This window comes from Ceratotherium simum, chromosome 3 (assembly GCF_057802395.1).
Source record: "Ceratotherium simum simum isolate JZ-2026a chromosome 3, ASM5780239v1, whole genome shotgun sequence".
Classification (NCBI taxonomy): Eukaryota; Metazoa; Chordata; class Mammalia; order Perissodactyla; family Rhinocerotidae; genus Ceratotherium; species Ceratotherium simum.
Genome location: NC_141902.1, coordinates 65,957,819 through 65,978,662, shown reverse-complemented (window position 1 = coordinate 65,978,662; position 20,844 = coordinate 65,957,819). Strand labels below are relative to the sequence as shown.

At 37.1% G+C, this 20,844-nt stretch overlaps 1 protein-coding gene across 4 annotated transcripts in view; it reads right to left on the bottom strand.

Annotated features, from left to right (window-relative positions):
• Positions 1-20,844, bottom strand: part of NEO1 (neogenin 1) — a 233,387-nt gene that overhangs the window by 54,541 nt on the left and 158,002 nt on the right. For 2 of the 4 annotated variants that reach the window (XM_087428672.1, XM_087428670.1), the window contains exon 8: positions 4,906-5,125. In XM_087428672.1, coding sequence (XP_087284798.1) covers positions 4,906-5,125 — 220 coding nt within the window. The remainder of the gene's footprint in view (positions 1-4,905; positions 5,126-20,844) is intronic. The other 2 variants (XM_087428673.1, XM_087428671.1) reach the window with 1 other exon arrangement.

Here is a 20,844-nt window from a genome sequence, read left to right as displayed (position 1 = left end):
GGTCCCAGAACCACGTGTCTGTCTAGAAAGCAAACTTCTGACTTCAGGACAAGATCCAGGGTGAGTTATAAAGAACAATCCTCATAAATGTGTGAGGTTACAGTGGGACTCAGGTTAGAATGTGTTAACCAAGAGTCAAAAGAGAAAGAAAAAGGTACACTTTATATTAAGACAGTGCTGGGCTAGTAGTTAGGAGCTCCAATTCTAGTTCTGGCAATGCTACTACCCTGCTAGGGGACCCTGGGAAAGTCACTAATTCTTTCTGGGCCTCAGATTTTTCCATGTATTAAATAGAAGAGTGAAACCAGGGTGGCAAACTTTTTCTTAAAGGGCCTGATAGTAAATATTTACAGGCCAAGAGGCAAAATGGAAAATATTATGTAGTTACCTATATAACCTATTAAAATGTAACCATTCGAAAATGTAAAAACTACTCTTAGCTCCTGGGCCATAAAAATAACGTCTGATTTATCCCAGGGTTCATAGTTTGCCAACTACTGGATTAGACTAACAGATACCCAAGACTTTGTCCATCTCTAAAATGTTATTAATTTCTGGAATAATTTACTCTGTACTCTCTATTTAGTGACTAATATCAGAAAACGACTGCTGTATATATTAAAGGCACTGGAAAAAGAAGGTGAACATTTGGACCCTTTGGAACCTCGGGAACTTGGGGTAGCCAATACAATTACAGCTCATGACCAAGGCACACAGTGCCACCTGGTGGTTGAATTTTCAAACGCAGGAAGTAGGAGAACTTGTCAACACAGGCAGTGGCATACATCCTCACACTGAATTCTTACTATAAGTCTGTGAAGAAAATGTATTATCCTCATTTTCTAAATGAGAAAATTTAACCTTACAAAGGTCAAATAAATTTTATTTATAAAACAAGTAACCAAGATCTTGTCTTTTGACTTAGTGTTTTCTATACCTTCACTGCTTTTATTCAGAAGTAATGCAGTTACTTGAAGTGAATAAAGAATACTTGTTTTTACAAAAAAATATTACAATCTCCAAGAATCTTCCTTTGAAATATTCCTCAGATTTATTCTGTCCACTCCGAGACACTGCTCCCATCTTCCCCCAGGCCATACCTACCACACACGTAGATTAACATAACTATTTATCTCCCTTACTCCATTTCTTCTCCCCTCTAATCCTGTGTAGTGCTCTCAAAGTACCGCTAATAAAAGCTGTTTAATAAAATCACAGTGCACACTCATTCAGGAGTCTAAAATGGTCCCTTCTTAACTGATTATGTCCAAATTCTTACCAGATTCCAACACTTGGCTCCAAACTTCCACTTCATTATAATCTCTTACTAACTGTACCAAAAACCCAGCTGGGCTAGCTTTCTTACTTTTCCATCCTTCAAACACCAAACAATTAAATGTGATCCTCCTTGCATCTTCTCCTCCTTTATACATACTTGCCTTGTCCTCCTGCCCCTGCCAATTTAACTTTTATAGTTTTCTCAATTCCAACTTCATTTATTAATCATCCCTGCTTATTTCAACCCATGATTCATAAATTAAAAATTTTTAAGTGATAGATTTTCACTAAAAACAAAAGTATATATAGTTAAAAAAATTTTCAAGTCCCAGTTTTTCTCCCTCCTCAAAACCTGTCCCACCCAGAGACCTAACTGTGGCATGTATTGACCTGTCTCTTACCAGATCTCTCCACGCCAGGCTTTCTCAACCTCAGCACTGTTGAGATTTTGGGCAGGATAATTCTTTTTTGTAGGGGGCTGCCCTGTACATTGTGGGAAGTTTATCAGCATCTCTGGCTTCTACTCACTAGATGCCAATAAGCATCCCCTCCCATCTCAGTTGTGACAACTGAAAATGTCTCCAGACATTGTCAAATGCCTCCTGGGAAATGGGGGGCAAAACTGTCCCTGGTAGAGAATCACTGCTCTAGGCATTTACATATACATCAAAATACACAGATATAAGTCATTTAAAAAAATTCCTGCATCATACTTCATATGGATATATATATGTATATGTATGTATATATATGTATGTGTGTGTGTGTGTGTGTGTGTGTGTATATATATATAAAGTATGCGCCCATTCCTCTATCAACGGACATTTACATTGTTCCTTTTTTCATTCTCACAAACAATGCTACAAAAAACATTTTTATATGAGTGCCCTATGCATACGTGTATCTGAATATCTATAGGACAGACCTCTAGAAGTGTAATTGTTGGAAGGAAGGGTATGTGCGTTAAAAAGATAAAAAATTCTACCAAATTACTGTCTCCAAAGGCTATTCTAATTTATACTGCCAGTAAGAGCCTAAAGCGGATTTCTTCCCAGCATTTAACTCGCTTAATACTGGATATTATCAACTTAAAATTTTTGCCAGACTTAGGTAAAAAAATGGTAACTTATTATTTTATATTTCCAAGATTGCTAGCGATGGTGAAAACCTTTTTAAGCTTACTGGGCTTTCCACTAACTTCCCTGAATCATCTACTCACACCGTTTGCCTCTTGGGATATCTGTCTTTTACTTATGATTTGTAAGAGCTCTTTATGCAGACTGAATACCAATACCAATCATCTTTTATAAACGCTACAAATTTTTTCCCAGCTTATCACTTGATAGTTCGATTTTGTTTATAATGTTTTATCACATGGAATTTACCCTGCTATATAATAAACTTTGTCAATCTTTCCTGTTATGGCTTCTGGATTTTATGTCTTCCCTTAAAAGGTCTTTCACACTCAAATGATAAAAATAGTTTCTATATTTTCTTCTAATACATTTATAAGTCTTAAAAATAGCTCTTGATCCATTTACAATTTGTTGTTATACATGATATAAGACAGAGATATAACTTTTAGTCTTTCCACCAAATGGAGTCAATTATCTCAACATGATTTCTTGAATAATAATTATTTCTCCACTGATTGAAATTTATCTATTCATTTAACAAATACTTGTTTAAATGCTACTATCTGCCAGGCTCTGTTCCAGGTGCTGCTAATACTCTACTGAACAAGATAGACACAACAAACATGTTAATAAAAAGAGAAAATTTCAGAGTGTTAAGTGTTCCAGAAAAAAAAGGCAAAAAACAAACCAGGGCGATGTGAGAGTAGTGGTGTTCTGGTAAACGTTCAACAATTGACTTTGGTTTGCAGTACTTGTAGATACTCCCATACCATGCCCAATTTCGAGCCACTAAGTCATGTCATCAGGCTTGAAAGTTTCCTGAAAATTTAACAATTGGCTTGGGAACAAGCTGGCTCCAGTACACCACTGTGTGACAGTGACTGAGGGGGCTAAGCTGGGTGGGTATTCATGGAAGGCCTGAGGAGGTGTAACCTGAGTAGGACAGACAAGAGCCAGACACAGTTATTTGTGAGGGAAATGCATTTCTGGTAGAAGGAACAACAACGGCGAAGGCCCTTGTTCCATGGGCAAAGGTCCATGGAAATAAAGCTGGCTCGTGAGGAATCACTAAACACTTTTTCTTCCTTCTGTGAAATTTGCAATGAGATTTGAAAGTCTGTTGGAGACGTTTTAACAAAGACATTACTGGTTTGGCAGTAATGTCTCACCTTTTTGTGTCTAGAACTATGTTTCCTTATCTTTGTAATTCCCAAAACATCCAGTACAGTGTTCAGATAAACATTACCCTATGAGTAGCTCCATCTATCTGGCTCAAATTATGTCACTCAGACTTCTCAGAGTGTTAAATCAAGGGGTCTTGACTTGATTAGGGTTCCTTTACTTGCTGAACTTGCCGGTATCGTATTAAATACAATATATATCAAATGTAAGCACCCTAGTAGAAATTCAAGCCTTATTTCACGTGTTAGGGCCCTAACCAAAACAGATGCGTTAGCTTTCTTATTTTGGTATGAAGTAGCAGCACAATGAAGGAATCTACTCAGCACTGTTAAGGATACATAGTCAGCACGTAGCATGGTTCCTCCCAGAGGTTATAATCTGGTTGGGAAAATAACACAAATATACATAACAAAAGAGTAACAACTTGTGGCAGCATACAATCATGCGTTATCATAATCAAGTGCCAATATTAGGGGAACAAACACGTATATAAGAGAAATGCTATATGTGCTGAAAAAGGTGGAGAAAGATTCATGAGGGCTTCATGGGGCTTAATCTGGGCCAAGAAGGATTAACTGAATTTTGCTTTAGTTGAGAAAGGGGAAGTGACTGAAGAGAATAGACTGAGAAAAAGGCTGCACAGTGGTGGGAATTAGCCTGGTATCATTAGAAAGTGAGTTAAACTGGGGGGGAAGGAAAATAAGGTTGGACAGATAAAACAAAACTAGACTGTGGATAAAGCAGCCTGGGGATTCTGGAAAATCTCCTATAAAAATGGACAGGCAATGAGAGTTCCTGAAAGAGATGGAGATGAAGAGGAATTTAATGAAAATGCTGTTTTAGGAAAATTAGTCACTAATTACTCTTGTGTCACCAAGGAGACTCCCGGGAGCTCAGCGGCCCACATCCATATCCGGGTGCAGGCAAATATTCATTTAAGGTTGCTTTAATAATTAAGTCTACCATAACTTCTAGAATCTGAAAGTTCTGAGTAAGCCATATCCTATAGGTTGTGTCGACTGAATCTTCTGTAAAAAGGGTAGCCCTGGTTACATTTAATACTTCCACCTAAATAGCTCTATCTACCCTCTTCCAAATCATCCCTGAAAGGCAGGAAAGAATACTAGGACTTCGGTTTGTTTGGGAATTTATTTTTAATGGCCTAACATTAGGAAAGATGCATCTCGGTGATCATGTATTTTCTGGACTGAAAATTGGTACAGATTCTGCACAACAAAGAGCCAATGAGCATGACTGGACTGGGGGGACCAAGATGCAACCAACTGGGTCCAGACACACAGGCACTTACCTAGCAATCCCCTCCTTGGTGTAGAAGACAGAGTAGGTAAGGTTGTCTCCATGAGGATCTGATGCAGGTGTCCGCCATGTCAATTTGATGAAGCGGGTAGAGACCAGGGAGGCCACGACATCCCGAGGAGCTGAAGGCAGTGGTCCCGTGGTGGCTGGTGCTAGATGGTCAGTAGTGGCACTGGTCAGTGAAGTGGGAGGTAATGTTGGGATGGCAACATCTTGTCATGTGCAAACATTGGGGAATATGAAGGGCAAACCACGACGGTTTTAAAAAAGAGAACAGAAAAAACAAAAAACAAAAAAGAAATAAACAAAACCACGATGGGAAATAAAATAAAATGAATGAACATAAAAAAGGCCATTAAACTGAAGGCTAACATGCAGGCCACGGGTAACTACTGAGAACTAATGGGCACTATTCAAGACACATCACCGGAGAGCAAGCAGACCTCCTGGTCACTATAATGGTTGTGGGCAAGGGACAGGGAGGGTGACAGCTGACAATAAATCATCTCACGGAAGGACACAGCAGTGCCCAAGTAATTTTCTTTACTCCTGAAAGCAGCATGCAACATCTGTCAAACTTTGCACATAAAAATCTCATATATGATAAAACCTCAATATTTTCTTCTACTTTATCAAAATATGAAATAATGTGTATGGTAGGGATGAGCCTAGTTACACTCAACACAGGCCCCAGGCTATCACAACCTCAGTGCAGAGCTGTGTGTCTTTGGCTCTGCAGGAGATTTCAGAGCCACATCTTCAACTTCAGTTCAATATTAAACTCTGCTCTCTGTATTTGGCAATACCCAGGGAAGTTTGACAGTCTTCCTCACTTCACTAAGTTATAATTCATTTGCCATCTTATCAATTCATTTAACTATGACAGTATAAAATCATGAATCAAAAATTACAAAGCCATAAAAATATAATACGTAGGTAGCTTATCTGTTACAGTCCTCACTGTAACGTATAGTACAACAGCCTGCAGACCTTGGGGATTGCATGGGACAGAGGAAGCAGTGGCAGTCACAGCTCCACTAGTCAAAAACCTCTGCTCATACACCTGCAGTCATGGGTCACTTCATTACCTCCTAAGGCAGTCCATTCTGTTGTTGGGCACTTCTGATTTTAGAAGTTTATTCCTCATACTGAACCTAAAATCTCCTTCACCTTGGGGCCAGAAAGTATAAATGTAATCTCACAATTTTTAACTAGAGGAGTTCATTAGAATTGTGTCATAACCTTAATGGGGAAATTAGTAGAAGAGAGGCAGAGAGGAAAACATGAAAATTCTGGACCTAGTTTTCAATGAAACGGTAGGGCAACAACTTCCTGGAAATATCTGTGAACTGCAAGAGAGTCTGAAGTGGGGCTGTCTGAATAAATATGCCAGATAGACTAAATTCTCTAAACGAAAGGACAGAGGAGACCAACCTAAAGTCTCTTGCTAGGTGGGGAAGGGGAAAGAGTGATCCAGCGGCTACCGTTTACTGAGCACTTTCTGCATGGCACTCTGACTCTTTCTATGGACTCGTTCAAGCCTTACAACAACTCTATGAAATGGGAACTATCATTATCTCTCTCTCTCATATGTAGAGACTGACATTCAAAAGGGCTAAATCCAGTACCCTAGGTCACAGGTAGTAAGTGGTAGAGTTTTAAAATCAACCTTGGTTTTAGTTTAAGAGGCTTCTGGATTTAGCCAATAGGAGTTCTAGTCCTGGTTGTGCCACTTGCTAACTGTCACCCTGGGCAAATCACTTCTTCTTTCTCGCTTGCTCCTTTTCCTCTCCTTTTGAGGAAATGCTTTTAAGAGCACAGAGAGCTATCAAAATGTAAGCCTATGAAGCCGTAGTTTAGCTACAAGTCCACACTTCACTGACACAAGTGTCAATATTATAAGAAAGTTAAGTCTGAGTGGCCTCTGAGGCCTCATTCCCATCCCTTTTGCTTCAACAGGTGTGCTGCCTCAGAGGAAATACATACCTCTCATTCACAGCTTTCAGAGTTCTTTTTCATATATTGTGTCAGTTTATTTGCAGAACAACCCTAGTAGCTAGGGTGGAAAGGACAGGACTAGATGGTGGGGTGAAGCTTAAACAACAGTCAAAGACTCCCAGGTTTCTGGCTTGGGAGAACGGGTGGTTGGTGGTGTCATTAACGGAGGAAGGAATTATTAAAAAAGAACAGATTGACGGAGAGATGGTGAATTTGGTGATGAACATGCTGTGTCTAAAGTAACGAGCCAACATCCACAAGAGAAATGTATAAGAAGCAATTGGAAATGTGGATCTCTGAGTTATGTAAAATTAGAAGTCACTAAAAACCCTTAGAGGGAAATGGTTCAAACAGTAGCCCGAACACAGTCTTGCTTTGCTGCCTCATTTCTATGCCTGTCCAGAAACAAACTAAGCTGTCTCCAAGTCTGACCCGACTCACCAAGCTAAATTTTTCCCAACTATCTGCTGGCTGGAGAGGAGAGAGTTTGCAATGTGAGAGGCAGTACAGCATACTGGAAAAAGCCCAGGATTTCGAGTACAAGGACCTTATGCTCTAAACTCGACTTTGCCACTTTCTAATAATGTGAAGTTGGGCAAGTCACTTAGTCTCTCTGATCTCAGTTCCCTTGTCTCTAAATTGGAACAGATAACGCTCCCTACCCATGTCCCAGGCTGACATGAACCAGATGAGTATCAATGAGACAAGTGCATGTAGAAGTACGAGGTCCACATTACGACCAAGACTAGCCTGCTTGGGTGACAGAACCAAGAATATAAGTAGAAAGACGACGGGGGGATGTAAGCAGGGAGGAGAGGAGACAGAAGTAATGGTGATGACTGAGAGATCACTCAGACAGGGATTCAACCAGCGTGCTGCATGTCCACAGCACACGTCTGTAACTCTTCAGTGGATCCAGCATTTCCCACTTACATTTTTCATGTTCACATTGTGAAACACGTGACCAAGGAGCCTAAAGCTCTTTGAGGATAAAATCTGCATCTGCTTCACCTGGGAATCATTCACCGTGCCTCTGTATACTTTAGATAATCAATAAGTGTATATTTATAGAATTTATAAGTGGAAGAAAATTTAAGGAGAACGTTAGTGCAATGGAGACTAATGCTTCTCGAATATCATTACACAAGGCAGTATTTTAATCTTTTTAGCCGATACGAAGTGTATACAAATAATATTTATATAATGATGTCACATAAACATTTGCTTTGCAAAGGTATTTTATCAGTTATACAAGGAATAAAAGTATAAATAATGTTGGATCATCGTAAATGATTCCTAATTAGCCATGGGAAAAATCCACGTCCATTGTAGTCTCAGTTTTCTATACCCCCTATCTCCAGGTTGGTTCTACTGCTGCTGTTCCACGTTCTAGCTGAGCAGGTAAGGGGAAGGATCTTTGTAACCTCAGAGGACCAGATAGGCAGTTAAGTTACACCAGGATCAATGGCAAGATGATGTAGATTCATCATTTTCAGACTTCTAGCATGACAGATGTCAACAACTCCTCCTCCCTTTTGGGGAACTTTTTGGCAACTATAAAGCTGGATGAAAACCTGTCAAAAACTGGGAACTATCCAAAGGCATACAACAAACTGAGAAGCATCTATTCATGAAAACTATCACACTTCAGGTAAAAATAGCAAATCTGTGGCATCCTTGCTTGGGGCTGCTCTCAACCCCTCAACTCTGTTGGGGTGGTCTTCAACCAGGATAGGGCAGGCCATGGAAATCAGTGGCTTTGCTGCTGCTGCCAGAGGGAGCTCATGTGATATGGAGCATTGTCAATTAAAGTGGCAATCTTGGTGGCAAGTGAATGGGAAGGGCCAGTGGCTCTGCGAGGCCCAGGCTGTGATCTTTTTGATGGCAAGCAATGGATGGTAGACTAGCTGGAGACTTACCAGGGAGTCTGGTGAAGTAAACAAGTGATAAAAAGGCTTGATAAGCTCTCCACATATCCCAGGTTACCTAAAAGCTATGTGTATGTGCAGCAGAGACAGGAAGGGCCCAAGCCACCCACATATCCCTGGCCAATGGAACAGTGTGTGTGTTCAGAGGACAAGTGGGAAGCCTGGCAGAAAACAAAAGCTGGGGCAGACTAAAAAATGATCTGAATTTCAAATGCATTCCCCAAACCACAAACAGATCTATCAGCTGAGAATGGAACGCTTATTAGCTTGAGGTGTTTGAGCATAACTTCTGACTGATATCTGGCTAAACACTAATCTATACAGACACAGGAGTTACCCTAGAAAACTAGGCTTACAAATAAAAACAAGAAAATAAAAACAAAACCTAAGCAGAAACATCTGTGGTCGCACACTGAGGGAAGACAGATGTCACAGATTTAGTCCAGGGAAGCTAGTATACAAATGACAAAGAACAACTGCTGGGGAGGGAAGAAGTCAAGACCCACAGATGTCACAATATTTTATCCAAACTACCCAATATTCAACAAAAAATGAAAAGACATGCAAAGAAATAAGAAAGTGTGACCCATACTCATGGAGTAAAAAAGACAGTCAACATAAAATGTCTTAGAAAGTCCTCAGATAATAGATTTAACAAAGACTTCAAAGTAGCTATTAAAATATGTTCAAAGAACTGAAGGAAACTGTCAGGAAGGGTCTGAGATTTTCCCTTACTTATGAGTTAACGAGACAGCCTATTACTGTTTCATGGGTGCTGACGAAGACACAAGTCTTACATCTGAGACGGAGACCTTTATTACTCAGGGCAATGGCAGCAGCCAGAGCCTCTTGTTTGTTTTCGTCAGCTCCTCATGCCCCCAAGTCCCATGAAGGCAATGCCAAGGGCCCAGGATGGATGCTTGCACATGCAGTACGTTGTTATAGGAGAAGAACCCTGAGCCTGAGGGATTTACCACTCTAACAGCAAGGGAAAGCAAGCCCCAGACAAAGAACGGGTCTGTTGGGATATCTAATTTAATTCTATGGTGGTCAGACACATACTTTGTATGGTTTCAGTCTTTTTAAATTTACTGAGACTTGTTTTGTGTCCCAGCATATGGTCTATCCTGGAGATTGTTCCATGTGTGCTTGAAAAGAATCTGTATCTGTAGTTGTTGGGCGGAGACTCTATAATGTCAGTTGGGTCACATTGGCTGATGGGGTTGTTCAAGTCTTCCATACTCTAACTTTTCGTAATTGTTTTATTAGTTTTTGAGAGTAGGATATTAAAATCTCCAACTATTATCACTGAATGATATATATATATAGACTATCAGATATATAGTATATTTCTTATCTGAATATAACCATTATAAATGCATATGCATCTAACAAAGCCCCAAAATATACGAATTCAAAGAAATCAAGGAAGACCTCCAATATTAGTAATCAAACAACCCACTCCTTAATAACCTAAGAGTCAAAGAAGAAATCACAAGAAAAATTTAAAAAATATTTAACTAAATGAAAACAAAAACACAACATATTAAAAATTATGGGATGCAGCTACAGTGGTACCTAGAGGGAAATTTAAATACCTTTATCAGAAGAGAAGCAATGTCTCACATGAATCACCTAAGCTGTTACTCTACTGAAGAGTCTACATCTTAAGTATTCTCACACACACAAAAGGTAACTATGTGAGGTGATGGATGTGTTAATTAACTTGATTGTGGGAATCCTTTCAGAAGGTATACATATATCAAATCATCATGTTGTACACTTTAAATATATTACCATTTATTTGTCAATTATACCTCAATAAAGCTGGGGAAAAAATTTTAAAAAATTTTAGCCAAGTTCTTAAAAAAAAAAAAAAGATATGAGACAAAGAAATTAAGAGAAAACATAAGTTACCAAACTCAAGAATCAAAGAGGGGACAATACTACCAACCTTATAGATACAAATTTATAAGTAAATTTCATATAAGATAAAAAATTATAAGTGAACGTTATGAGCAGACTTAGGTGAATAAACCAAACAACTTAGAGGAAATAGAAAAATTCCCAGAAAGACAAAAATTACCAAACCTACTCAAGAAGAAACTCAAAATCTGAATAGTACTACAACAAATAGAGAAATTTAATTAGTAAATAAAAATCTTCCCCCAAAGAAAGTCTAAGCCCAGATGGTGTCACTGGTGAATGCTATCAAATATTTAAAAGAAGAAATAATACAATGCTATCAAATATTTAAAAGAAGAAATAATACTAATCCTTCACAACTCTTTCAGAAAATAGATGAGAAATACTTCCAAATAATTCTGTGAAGCCAGTATTAATCTGATATAAAGCCAGACAAAGATATCACATGAAAAGAAAACTACATGTCAGTATTCCTCATGATCATAGTTACAAAAATCCTTGACAAAATATTAGCAAACCATATTTGGTGACATACTAAAAGGATTATACATCATTATCAAATAGGATTTATCATAGGAATTCAAAACTAGTTTAATATCCAAAAGTCAATGTAACACACCGTATTAAGAGAAAAAAGAACTGATTATCTCAACAGATGTAGAAAAAGCATTTGACAAAATCAAACACCTATTCATGATAAAAACTCTCAACAAACCAGGAACAGAAGTAAACCTCCTCAACCTGAAAAACCTACAGTGAACATTATATACTTAATGGTGAAAGATTAAATGCTTTCTCTGTAAAGTTGGAAATAAGACAAAGATGTTAGCTCTCGTTTCTTACGTTAAGCATTATGTACTGGAAGTCCTAGCCAGTGCAAGAAGGCAAGAAAAAGAGAAAAAGTTAATAAAGATTAGAAAGGAAGAAGTAATACTGTTCTTATTTGTGGATGACATAATTATCTGTGTAGAAAACCCTAATGAATCTACAAAAAAAAAAAAAAACTACGTTTTAAACTAATAAGTTTAGCTAGGTCATAGGATACAAAGTCAATAGACAAAAACCAACTCTATTTCTATATACTAGGAATGAACAATGCAAAAACGAAATGATGAAAACAACTCCATTCACAAATGCATCAAAAAAGAATAAAACACTTAGAAATAAATTTAACAAAAGAAGTGTAAGATTTGTACCCTGAAAACTACAACACATTGCTGAGAGAAATTAAAGAACATCTAAATAAATAAAGATCTAAATAAATGTTCACAGACTAGAAAATTTAATGTTGTTAAGATGACAAGCTGCTCCTAAAATTTAATAGAAACACAAAAGACCTAGAAGAGCCAAAACAAGTCTGAAAAAGAAGAAAAAGGTTGGAGGACTTGCATTACCCAATTTCAAAAGTTACTATGAAGCTCCAGTAATTAAGACAGTCTGGTATTGGCATATGAATAGGCATACAGATCAGTTTATTTCCGGACTAAGAGTCCAGAAATAAAAGCCTACATTTGTGGTCAATTGGTTTTTGCCAACACATCAAGAATTTCAATGTGCGAGGAAGTCTTTTCAAAAATTGGCACTGGTACAACTATATATCCATATGCAAAGTAAAGAACTTAGATCCTTAGTTAACACCATATACAAAAATTAACTCAAAATGGCTCACAGACTTAATGGAAGAACTAACACTTCTAGAAAAATTATAGGAGAAAGTCTTCATGCCTTGGGTTAGAAAAGTGTTCTCAGATGTGACAACAAAGACATAAGACATATAGGAAAAAAACTAATAAATTGAATTCTATTAAAAATAAAAATTTCTGCACTTGAAGAAAAACACAACTAAGTAAATGAAAAGATAAGCCACAGAACTGACAGAAAATATTCCCAAATCATATATCTGATAAAGGACTTGAATATATAATTCAGAATATATATTCAGGATCAGAATATATACCGAACTCTTATAAATCAATAAGAAACAAATAACCCAATTTAAAAATGGGCAAAAGACACAAACAGTTCATCAAGGAAAACATACAAATGGCTAATAAACACAGGAAAATGTGCTGAACATCATTAGTCATCAGGGAAATGTAAATTAAAACTACAATGAGATACCACTACATACCCACTAAAATGGCTATAATCAAAAAGGGCACACAATACTAAATGTTGGCGAGGATGTGGAAAAACTGGAATTCTCATACATTGTTGATGGAAATGTATGTCTTCCAATCGATGAACACGAACTGTCTCCATTTTTATTTACATCTTTAATTTCTTTCAAAAATGTTTTATAGTTTTCTGAGCATAAGTTTTACACCTGTTTTGTTAAATTTATTCCTAAGTATTTTATTCTTTTTGATGATATTATAAATGAAACTGTTTTCTTAATTTCAATTTCAGATTGTTCACTGTAAGTATATAGAAATACAAATGATTTTTGGATACTGATATTGACTCCTGCTGAACTCATTTGTTTTAATAGTTTATTCACGGATTTCTTATGATTTTCTATACACAAGAGGATGTCATCTGTAAACAGAGTTTTATGATAGTTTCTTAAAACTTTAAACATAAACTTAGCATATGACCCAGAAATTCTACTCCTAGAGATCTACTCAAGAGAAATGAAAATAAATGTCCACCCAAAGATTTGTACACAAACGTTCACACTACCATTATTCAGAACAGTCAAAAACTAGAAACAACCCAAATGTCCATCAACTGGTAAACGGGTAAACAAAAGGAGGTATATCCATATAAAGGAATACTATTCAGCAATAAAGATACAAAATACTGATATATGTCACAATGTAGATGATCCCAAAAACATTACCCTAAATGAAAGAAGCCAATTGCTAAAGATTACATATTACAGGATTCCATTTTTATATAAAATGACTACAAAACGCACTTTTACAGAGACAGAAAGCAAATCGTTGATTATCTGTGGCTGCGGGTAGAAGTAGATACTGACTGCAAACAGACATGAGAGAATTTTGGGGGATGGAAATGTTTTGTATCTATACTGTGATGATGATTGCACAGCTCTATAAATTTACTAAAAATTACTAAATTGTACACTTACAATGGGTGATTTTATAGTATGTAAATCATACTTCAATAAAACTGTTAAAAAGAATGAAATAGCTTAGACTGCCTAGTTGAAACTATTAAACATACTCCTGTTCTAGTGTAAAATAGCAATAGTTACACAGAGTCCTAGGACATTTCTGTTGCTCAAAACACCTTAAAATCAACCTATCTGAAGTCTTCACAAAATTAAAACATCCAGAAATTACTCAAAGATTTTACACATGCCAATTAGATATCAAGGGACCCAAAGCATAAGTGAATTACACAGATCTCAAGGCCAAATGTAGTAAAAATCTTTGGTTCTTAAAAAAGAGGTCTGATTATATTAAGAGTTATGCTGGTTTCTTTCCATTCTGCCACCAGAGTTCACTCCGGAGAACAAAAGATCTGATGACATCAGTCCCCCAAACTACTTACAGAATAAAGCCCAAACGCCTCAGCACAGTGTTCAAGGTCCTCTACATTCTGGGCCCATCCTAGCTTTCCAGTCCTATTTCCAGGACATGTTGTGCTCTAGCTTAGCCTGGTTACTGAACAAGAATGGAATTCTCCGCTTCTGTACCTATGTTCACACTGCTACTACTTATAGAGCAATAAATACCACGTACATCTGACTCAAGTCAAAGGCAACTGGGAAATCTGAGAAAAGGTATTAGACTTTCAAAATCTGAACAACATCAAACATGCTGTTGGCTTTGACCTGCTGCTCAAATGCCTGGCAGCAGCTTTACACTGGCACTTGCATCGAAATCTAATGACCCCAATAGGCTCCTAAGTAAGACTAACTGAAGTGACTTGTGTGAGCTCCAGAAGAAGGATTATGTTTCTCCTGATCTAGCTCTATGTCACCTGAGAAAACCATGAGAGCTACTCTTCATTTTCCTGAGAAATCAATTTCAAAACCCAGTTACACTGTGGTTAACGGCTCCGGTTTTAACGATACATTAGATTTGTGATTGATGAAGTATCACTTTTAGGAGTTCATAATTATGAGTTTAACCAATACATCCACGCACTTAAAGCAGCTTCTAGGTAGAGATCATTAAATTCTGTGCTGGGCCTGTTGCCCTCGGTTAAGTGAATCCAATTATCCTAACCTGACACCTACTCACACCAGCCAAGTGAGCTGTGAGTAGGCACTTTTAAGTTTTCTTTTGAAACCCAAATTTTGTTCCTTTTTCGTACTCTTTCTTTGAAAATAGATTAGTTTTAAAATTTCTTTCAAAATCTTCTGAATTCCTTCAAAAGGTAAAAAGGTATCTTGGGAATAATTTCTCTCTCTAGCCCTTCATTTCCTTACGTAAAGGAGTTTACTAAATTGCTATTTCCCAGGAATGTTCATAACAGCATTATTCAGAATTCATTGTTCAGAACTGAGTGAGATTTACACGGTGCTTACTGCTCTAAACATAATAGCAACGTGAACAAAAGTGCAGTTCCACAGAGCATTTCTTTTGGCAGATGTTAGGTATACTATGAAAAAGGAGAAAAATCATATTTGGGACACTGTGGAGATTTGCCATAAAGACTCCCAGTAATTCTATAGGAGAAAAACTCGCTCAGTTTGTTAACACAGCATTTCTCATTCTTATTTGATCATGAAATCTCTTTTCCCGCAAACAGTAATCCAGTTTGGGCAATCCTGAACTAAATGATACCTGAGATAACACATAGCAGAGAGCAAAGAGCCTCTGCCTGAAAACATCCAGTCATTATTGTTTGACTACTTCTGTAGGCAGTCTATTTCATGTCTTTTATTCAAAAATCAACATGTAATAAGCTTGTTATAAAAGTAATTCACACAATATAGAAGTATACAAAATAAAAGGATTAAAGTTCCACTTATCACCATCTCCAAAATACCACTGTTAAAAGTTCAGTGTATATTCTTCTAAATACTTTGCTTTTCAATGATACACTTATATATACACATAAATATGAGAATGAAATGATACCAAACATGGTGCTTTGAAAATTGCTGTATGATATGTCTTTAAGAGCTTCCTACATCAGTATGTACAATCAAACCTCATTATTCCCAATTGCTGCATCCTATTCTATAATATAAATATATACAACTTATTTAATCATTCCCTCACTGTTACTTAAATTTAGGCTGTGTCCATTATTTATTTATTTATTTTGGCTACTACAGGCAATGTTTCTGTAACCTTTCCTATACATGTATCTTTGTGCACATGTGTAAATATTTCTATAAGATGAATTCCTAGAAGTGAAAAGCCAAAGGTTTGTGTATTTGAAAGTTTGAGAGATGATGCCAAATAATCTTCTGAAAGGCTATTTTGGCTTCAGTTTTAGGACAGAGGGCCAATAATTTCTGGGTCCACCGCTTTATAAATATCTTCAAACAACAAACAGGACAAGAAATAGGAACACAAACTCCATTTTGGACAAAACTAAGAGATATGTTTAATCACAATCCAAAATATATGGAAAAAAAGGTAGACAGAAGAAAAGTAAATTAATTAATGGAACAGAGGTAATCTAAGTGCCTCCAGAGGTACTGATGAGACTCAAACTAACTGACCTTGTGGAACTGGCAGCACCTTAGGAGACAGGGATGATACGGGGGATAGAGGAATTAAGAGCTACTCAACCTCCACCTCACCCCTGGAGATGGGAGGTTTATACTCAGGAGAAACTAAATCCGAGAGGCTCTGGGCTCAGAGGTTTGGACCAACAGGGGGGATTAAGATCACATCCTAAAATGTGAAACTCCCTATCTCCTTCCTCAACAAGTTCCAGAAGGCTGGCAACCAGGCTTACTATAACCAGGCAGGAGACTGAAGCATCCCTCTCCAGGTAAACTGAACAGAAGTAGAGAAGACTTAGAAATAGTGCAATCTGGTAAAGCCCAAGCAACAATAACAGAAAAGACTGACTACCCAATAGTTTTATAATAAAGCTCAGCAATTAAAAAGATTCACCCTAGGGGCCGGCCTCGTGGCTTGGCAGTTAAGCACGCACACTCTGCTGCTGGCGGCCCAGGTTCGGATCCCGGGCACGCACCGATGCACCACTTCTCCGGCCATGCTGAGGCCGTGTCCCACATACAGCAACTAGAAGGATGTGCAGCTATGACATACAACTATCTATTGGGGCTTTGGGGGAAAAAAATAAATAAATAAAATTATTAAAAAAAAAAAAAAAAGATTCACCCCAGGGCCAGCCCTGGTGGCCTAGTGGTTAAGCTTGGCGTACTCTGCTTTGGCAGCCCAGGTTTGGCTCCTGGGTGTGGACCTACACCACTCATCAGGGACCATGCTGTGACGGCAGCTCACATATAAAATAGAGGAAGACTGGCCACAGATGTTAGCTCAGGATGAATCTTCCTCAAGGCAAAAAAAAAAAAAAGATTCACCCCAAAAGTTTAAGGGAAAATAGGATATCTGCATAGCCTCAAGGTATATCTCCTAAAATATTTATTAATTACAAAGAGAAAAAGAATAACCTTACAATGGAGAAATCTGGCAGACACCACCTTAACCACATGATCAAGTTGACATTACCAAACAATAAGACATATCGATACCATGTACCCCTGATACGGATGTGTTGAAAAGGGCACAGCAATTCTGTAGTATTTGCCCCCCAAAAAATCCATAACCTTAATGTAATCATGAAAAAACAACAAACGCAAATTGAGAACATTATACACAATACCTGACCAATACTTTTTGAAAGTGTCAAGGGCATGAGAGACGAGGAAGGACTGAAGAACAGTCACAGACTGAAGGAGCCTAAGGAGACATGACAACTAGCTGCAATGTGGGATCCAAAACTGGATCCTGGAACAGAAAAAGGACATTAGTGGAAAAACTGGCGAAATCAGAATAAAGTTTGTAGTTCAGTTAATAGTTAACTGATGTCAATTTCTTAGTTTTGTTTACTGTATCACAGTTATATAAGATGTTAACATTAGATGAAGTTGGTTGAAGAGTATACTACAAGAACTCTCTTTGTAACACTTTTGTAATTCTAAAATTATTTCAAAATAAAATTTTTTAAAAGGCCCATCCATATAAACAGAGCTTTCAATACATTTTCTCAATACCATACTCTTAAATATGAATGAATTGCCAAAAACTACTTTCAAGTATTTGAGGGGCGTTCTCTCTTGATCAAATCCTCCTGGTTTTTTCTTCTGTTCTCTTTATAACATGGTTTCAAAATCTTTCTCTAAACTCTTAAAATGAAGTTGCCAAAACATACACAAGGATACTATATATTTTTGTCATTGTAATGAAAGATCAAAACAGCTTGTTGGCATTCACATCACACTGACAAGACCTACTGAGCTAGCAATAACCTAAAGGCCATATGATTTCTCACATTTGGTACTAGTAACAGTTTATTTCACTATCCTATATTGCACTTATATAACTGCTTAAAACTGATTAATATATTGCTTGTACAGAGCTCTATGACAAGAATGTCCCAACTATGTAGAGCTATAGTAATAGTGATTATATTAGCATTAACTTGTGTGAACATTTAGGCACCATTCCACAAGACAGCTGAAAAGAGAAATTTATACTTGTTAGCATCACTGATTTTCCTTAAGTTTTTTTCTGGTAAACGTCTGCTCTTCCAAGTGTTATTTCAGATATTGTATTTTCCTGTACCAGAATTGCCATTTAGTTCTTTTTATATTTCCATTTCTTTATTGAACTACTATTTGTTCCCTTACCGTGTTAATGTTTTCCTTTATAACCTTGAACATATCTATAATAGCTACTTTAAATTCCTTGTCTGCTAATTTCATGTCTGCCATTACTGTGTTTGTTTTCTACTGATTGACTTTTCTCCAGCTTATAATTCACATTTTCCCTTATTTACTTATTTATTTTTTGGCATGTCTACTAATTTTGACTATAAGCTAGACATTTCGTATGCTACCTGTTGGTTGTTTGGATTTTGTTGTCTTCCTCAGTATAGTGTTGAACTTTGTTCTGCCAGGCAGTTAACCTCACAAATGAACTTGTTCCTTGCAAGCTTTCTTTTAAGCTGTGAGAATGGTTCTACAGTAGCCTTGAATCTAGAGCTATATCTAGATCTTAAAATATAGTCTTTCTATAGTCTCTGCTGAATATCTGGGATGTTCAACAAGGTCTCTCCACTCTGACTGGATAGAATGTGAACATTTCTCAACCTGTGTATGCTCCAGTAATTGTTAGCTCTCCAGTAACTGTTCTTTCTTTAGTAGATGTTCTTTGTCTGGACTTGTGGAGCCTTGCTCTGTGTACGTGCAGCTTAGTATTTAGTAAAAAAACTCAAGGGGAACCCTATACGGCTTTCTCGAGCTTCTTTGCACATCTCTCTTCTCCTCAGTAGCCTGCCCCACAAACTCCAACTACCTTCCTGGCCCTAAACTCTGATCTTTGTCTCCTGGGCTGAGACTGTTACACTGTCTGTTCCCCTCTCTCAACTCTGTCCTGCAGTCTGGAAAGTGCTTCCAGGCAGAAAGCTGGGGGTGACTGTGGGGCTCATCTCATTTGTTTCCCTTCTCTTAGGAATTACGGTCCGGCACATTTTCAAAGGTCTAAAAACATTTATTTCATATATTTTGCCCAGTTTTCTAGCTGTTTACATCAGGAAGGCTAGTCCAATACTAGTTACTCTGTCATGGCCAGGAGTATAAGTTCCAAGTACTTTTAAGATATTACAATAATTATCAATACTCTTTCAAAGAAGTACCATTGTAATAAAAAACACTGTATTAGAAACATTTCTAAACTCTGGTCATTATTAATAAGAAACATTTATGTATTTTTACTTTAATTGTTATATTTGTTTCCTCTGCAAGAACTAATATCTACAACACCTTGAATAAATGTCTGTTCAATGACTGAATAAATAAATAAAAACAAAACATTTAAGAACAAAAATATGTAATTGTGGGGATATGAAGGACTTGACAATATAAATCTATATCATAAAACTTTTGAAGCTGAATTTCTAAAGAGGACTTATTTAATTTACATGAAAATAAAGACTTTTAACTCACAAAACTAGGCAGTTCTCCCGAACATTCTAAGATCAAGTAAAAGTAATACTCTTATTAGCCAAAAGAGGCCAGAATGATGTTTATGTGCAAATAATATATGCTATTCAACTTTCAAATTAATCAAATTATTTTTCTCTAATTTGTAAAAGTTTCGCCCAACTGACTTACTTTTTCAAATAAAAGTTACATGCATTCAACACTCAATTTCACGAGATAAGCCTTCAAGCATTCTTATTAGTAGTTTTGAATTCACATAAGGTTCTACATTTCCAACTCCATTACACTATTAACTACCTAGTTGGCTCCTGGTTAGGGCTAATTAATTATTCAACGGTTGTTGCCAACAAAGCCCAACCTATGCTCTGGATTCCTGAACAAAAGGAAAATTGCTCTATGGCTATAGGAAACACTTCTAATCCCAGCCAGCTTCCTGGGTGTGGATGTAGGAAAGGCAAGGCTGAAGAGTATCACCACTTCAAGAGCAAAAACAACAAACAGCTGTCCTATTGATGAGTGGGGCACCAGATTCTTGTAAAAACGCAGTTCACAGTTTTTCAACTTTTCAGTCATTCTTTCTTCTCCACCTCTTGTCTTACCTTATACTTTAAGTCTGATTTGCAAAAAAAAATGACTTAGTGAAAGCACCTGGGCATTTCAGATAGCAGCTATAAGGTAATGTCATCATAATACCAATAGGCCAAAGAGATAAGCTATTTGTGTAACTGCCATTGGAAAGTCATTCAAAATTGCTATAGGTGCTTGTCCCACTCTGAAATTATCATGAAAATATATGTATGAATGTTCAAGTATCTCACTATTCATCCTTAAAATTTCTCTACTGGGACCTACTTCACAATTCTGATAGACAAGTTCATTATCCCCCACCATAAATAGCTCAAAGAAAGCAATCAAAAAACCTTGAGAAGCACAAAAAAACAACGAGAGTCCA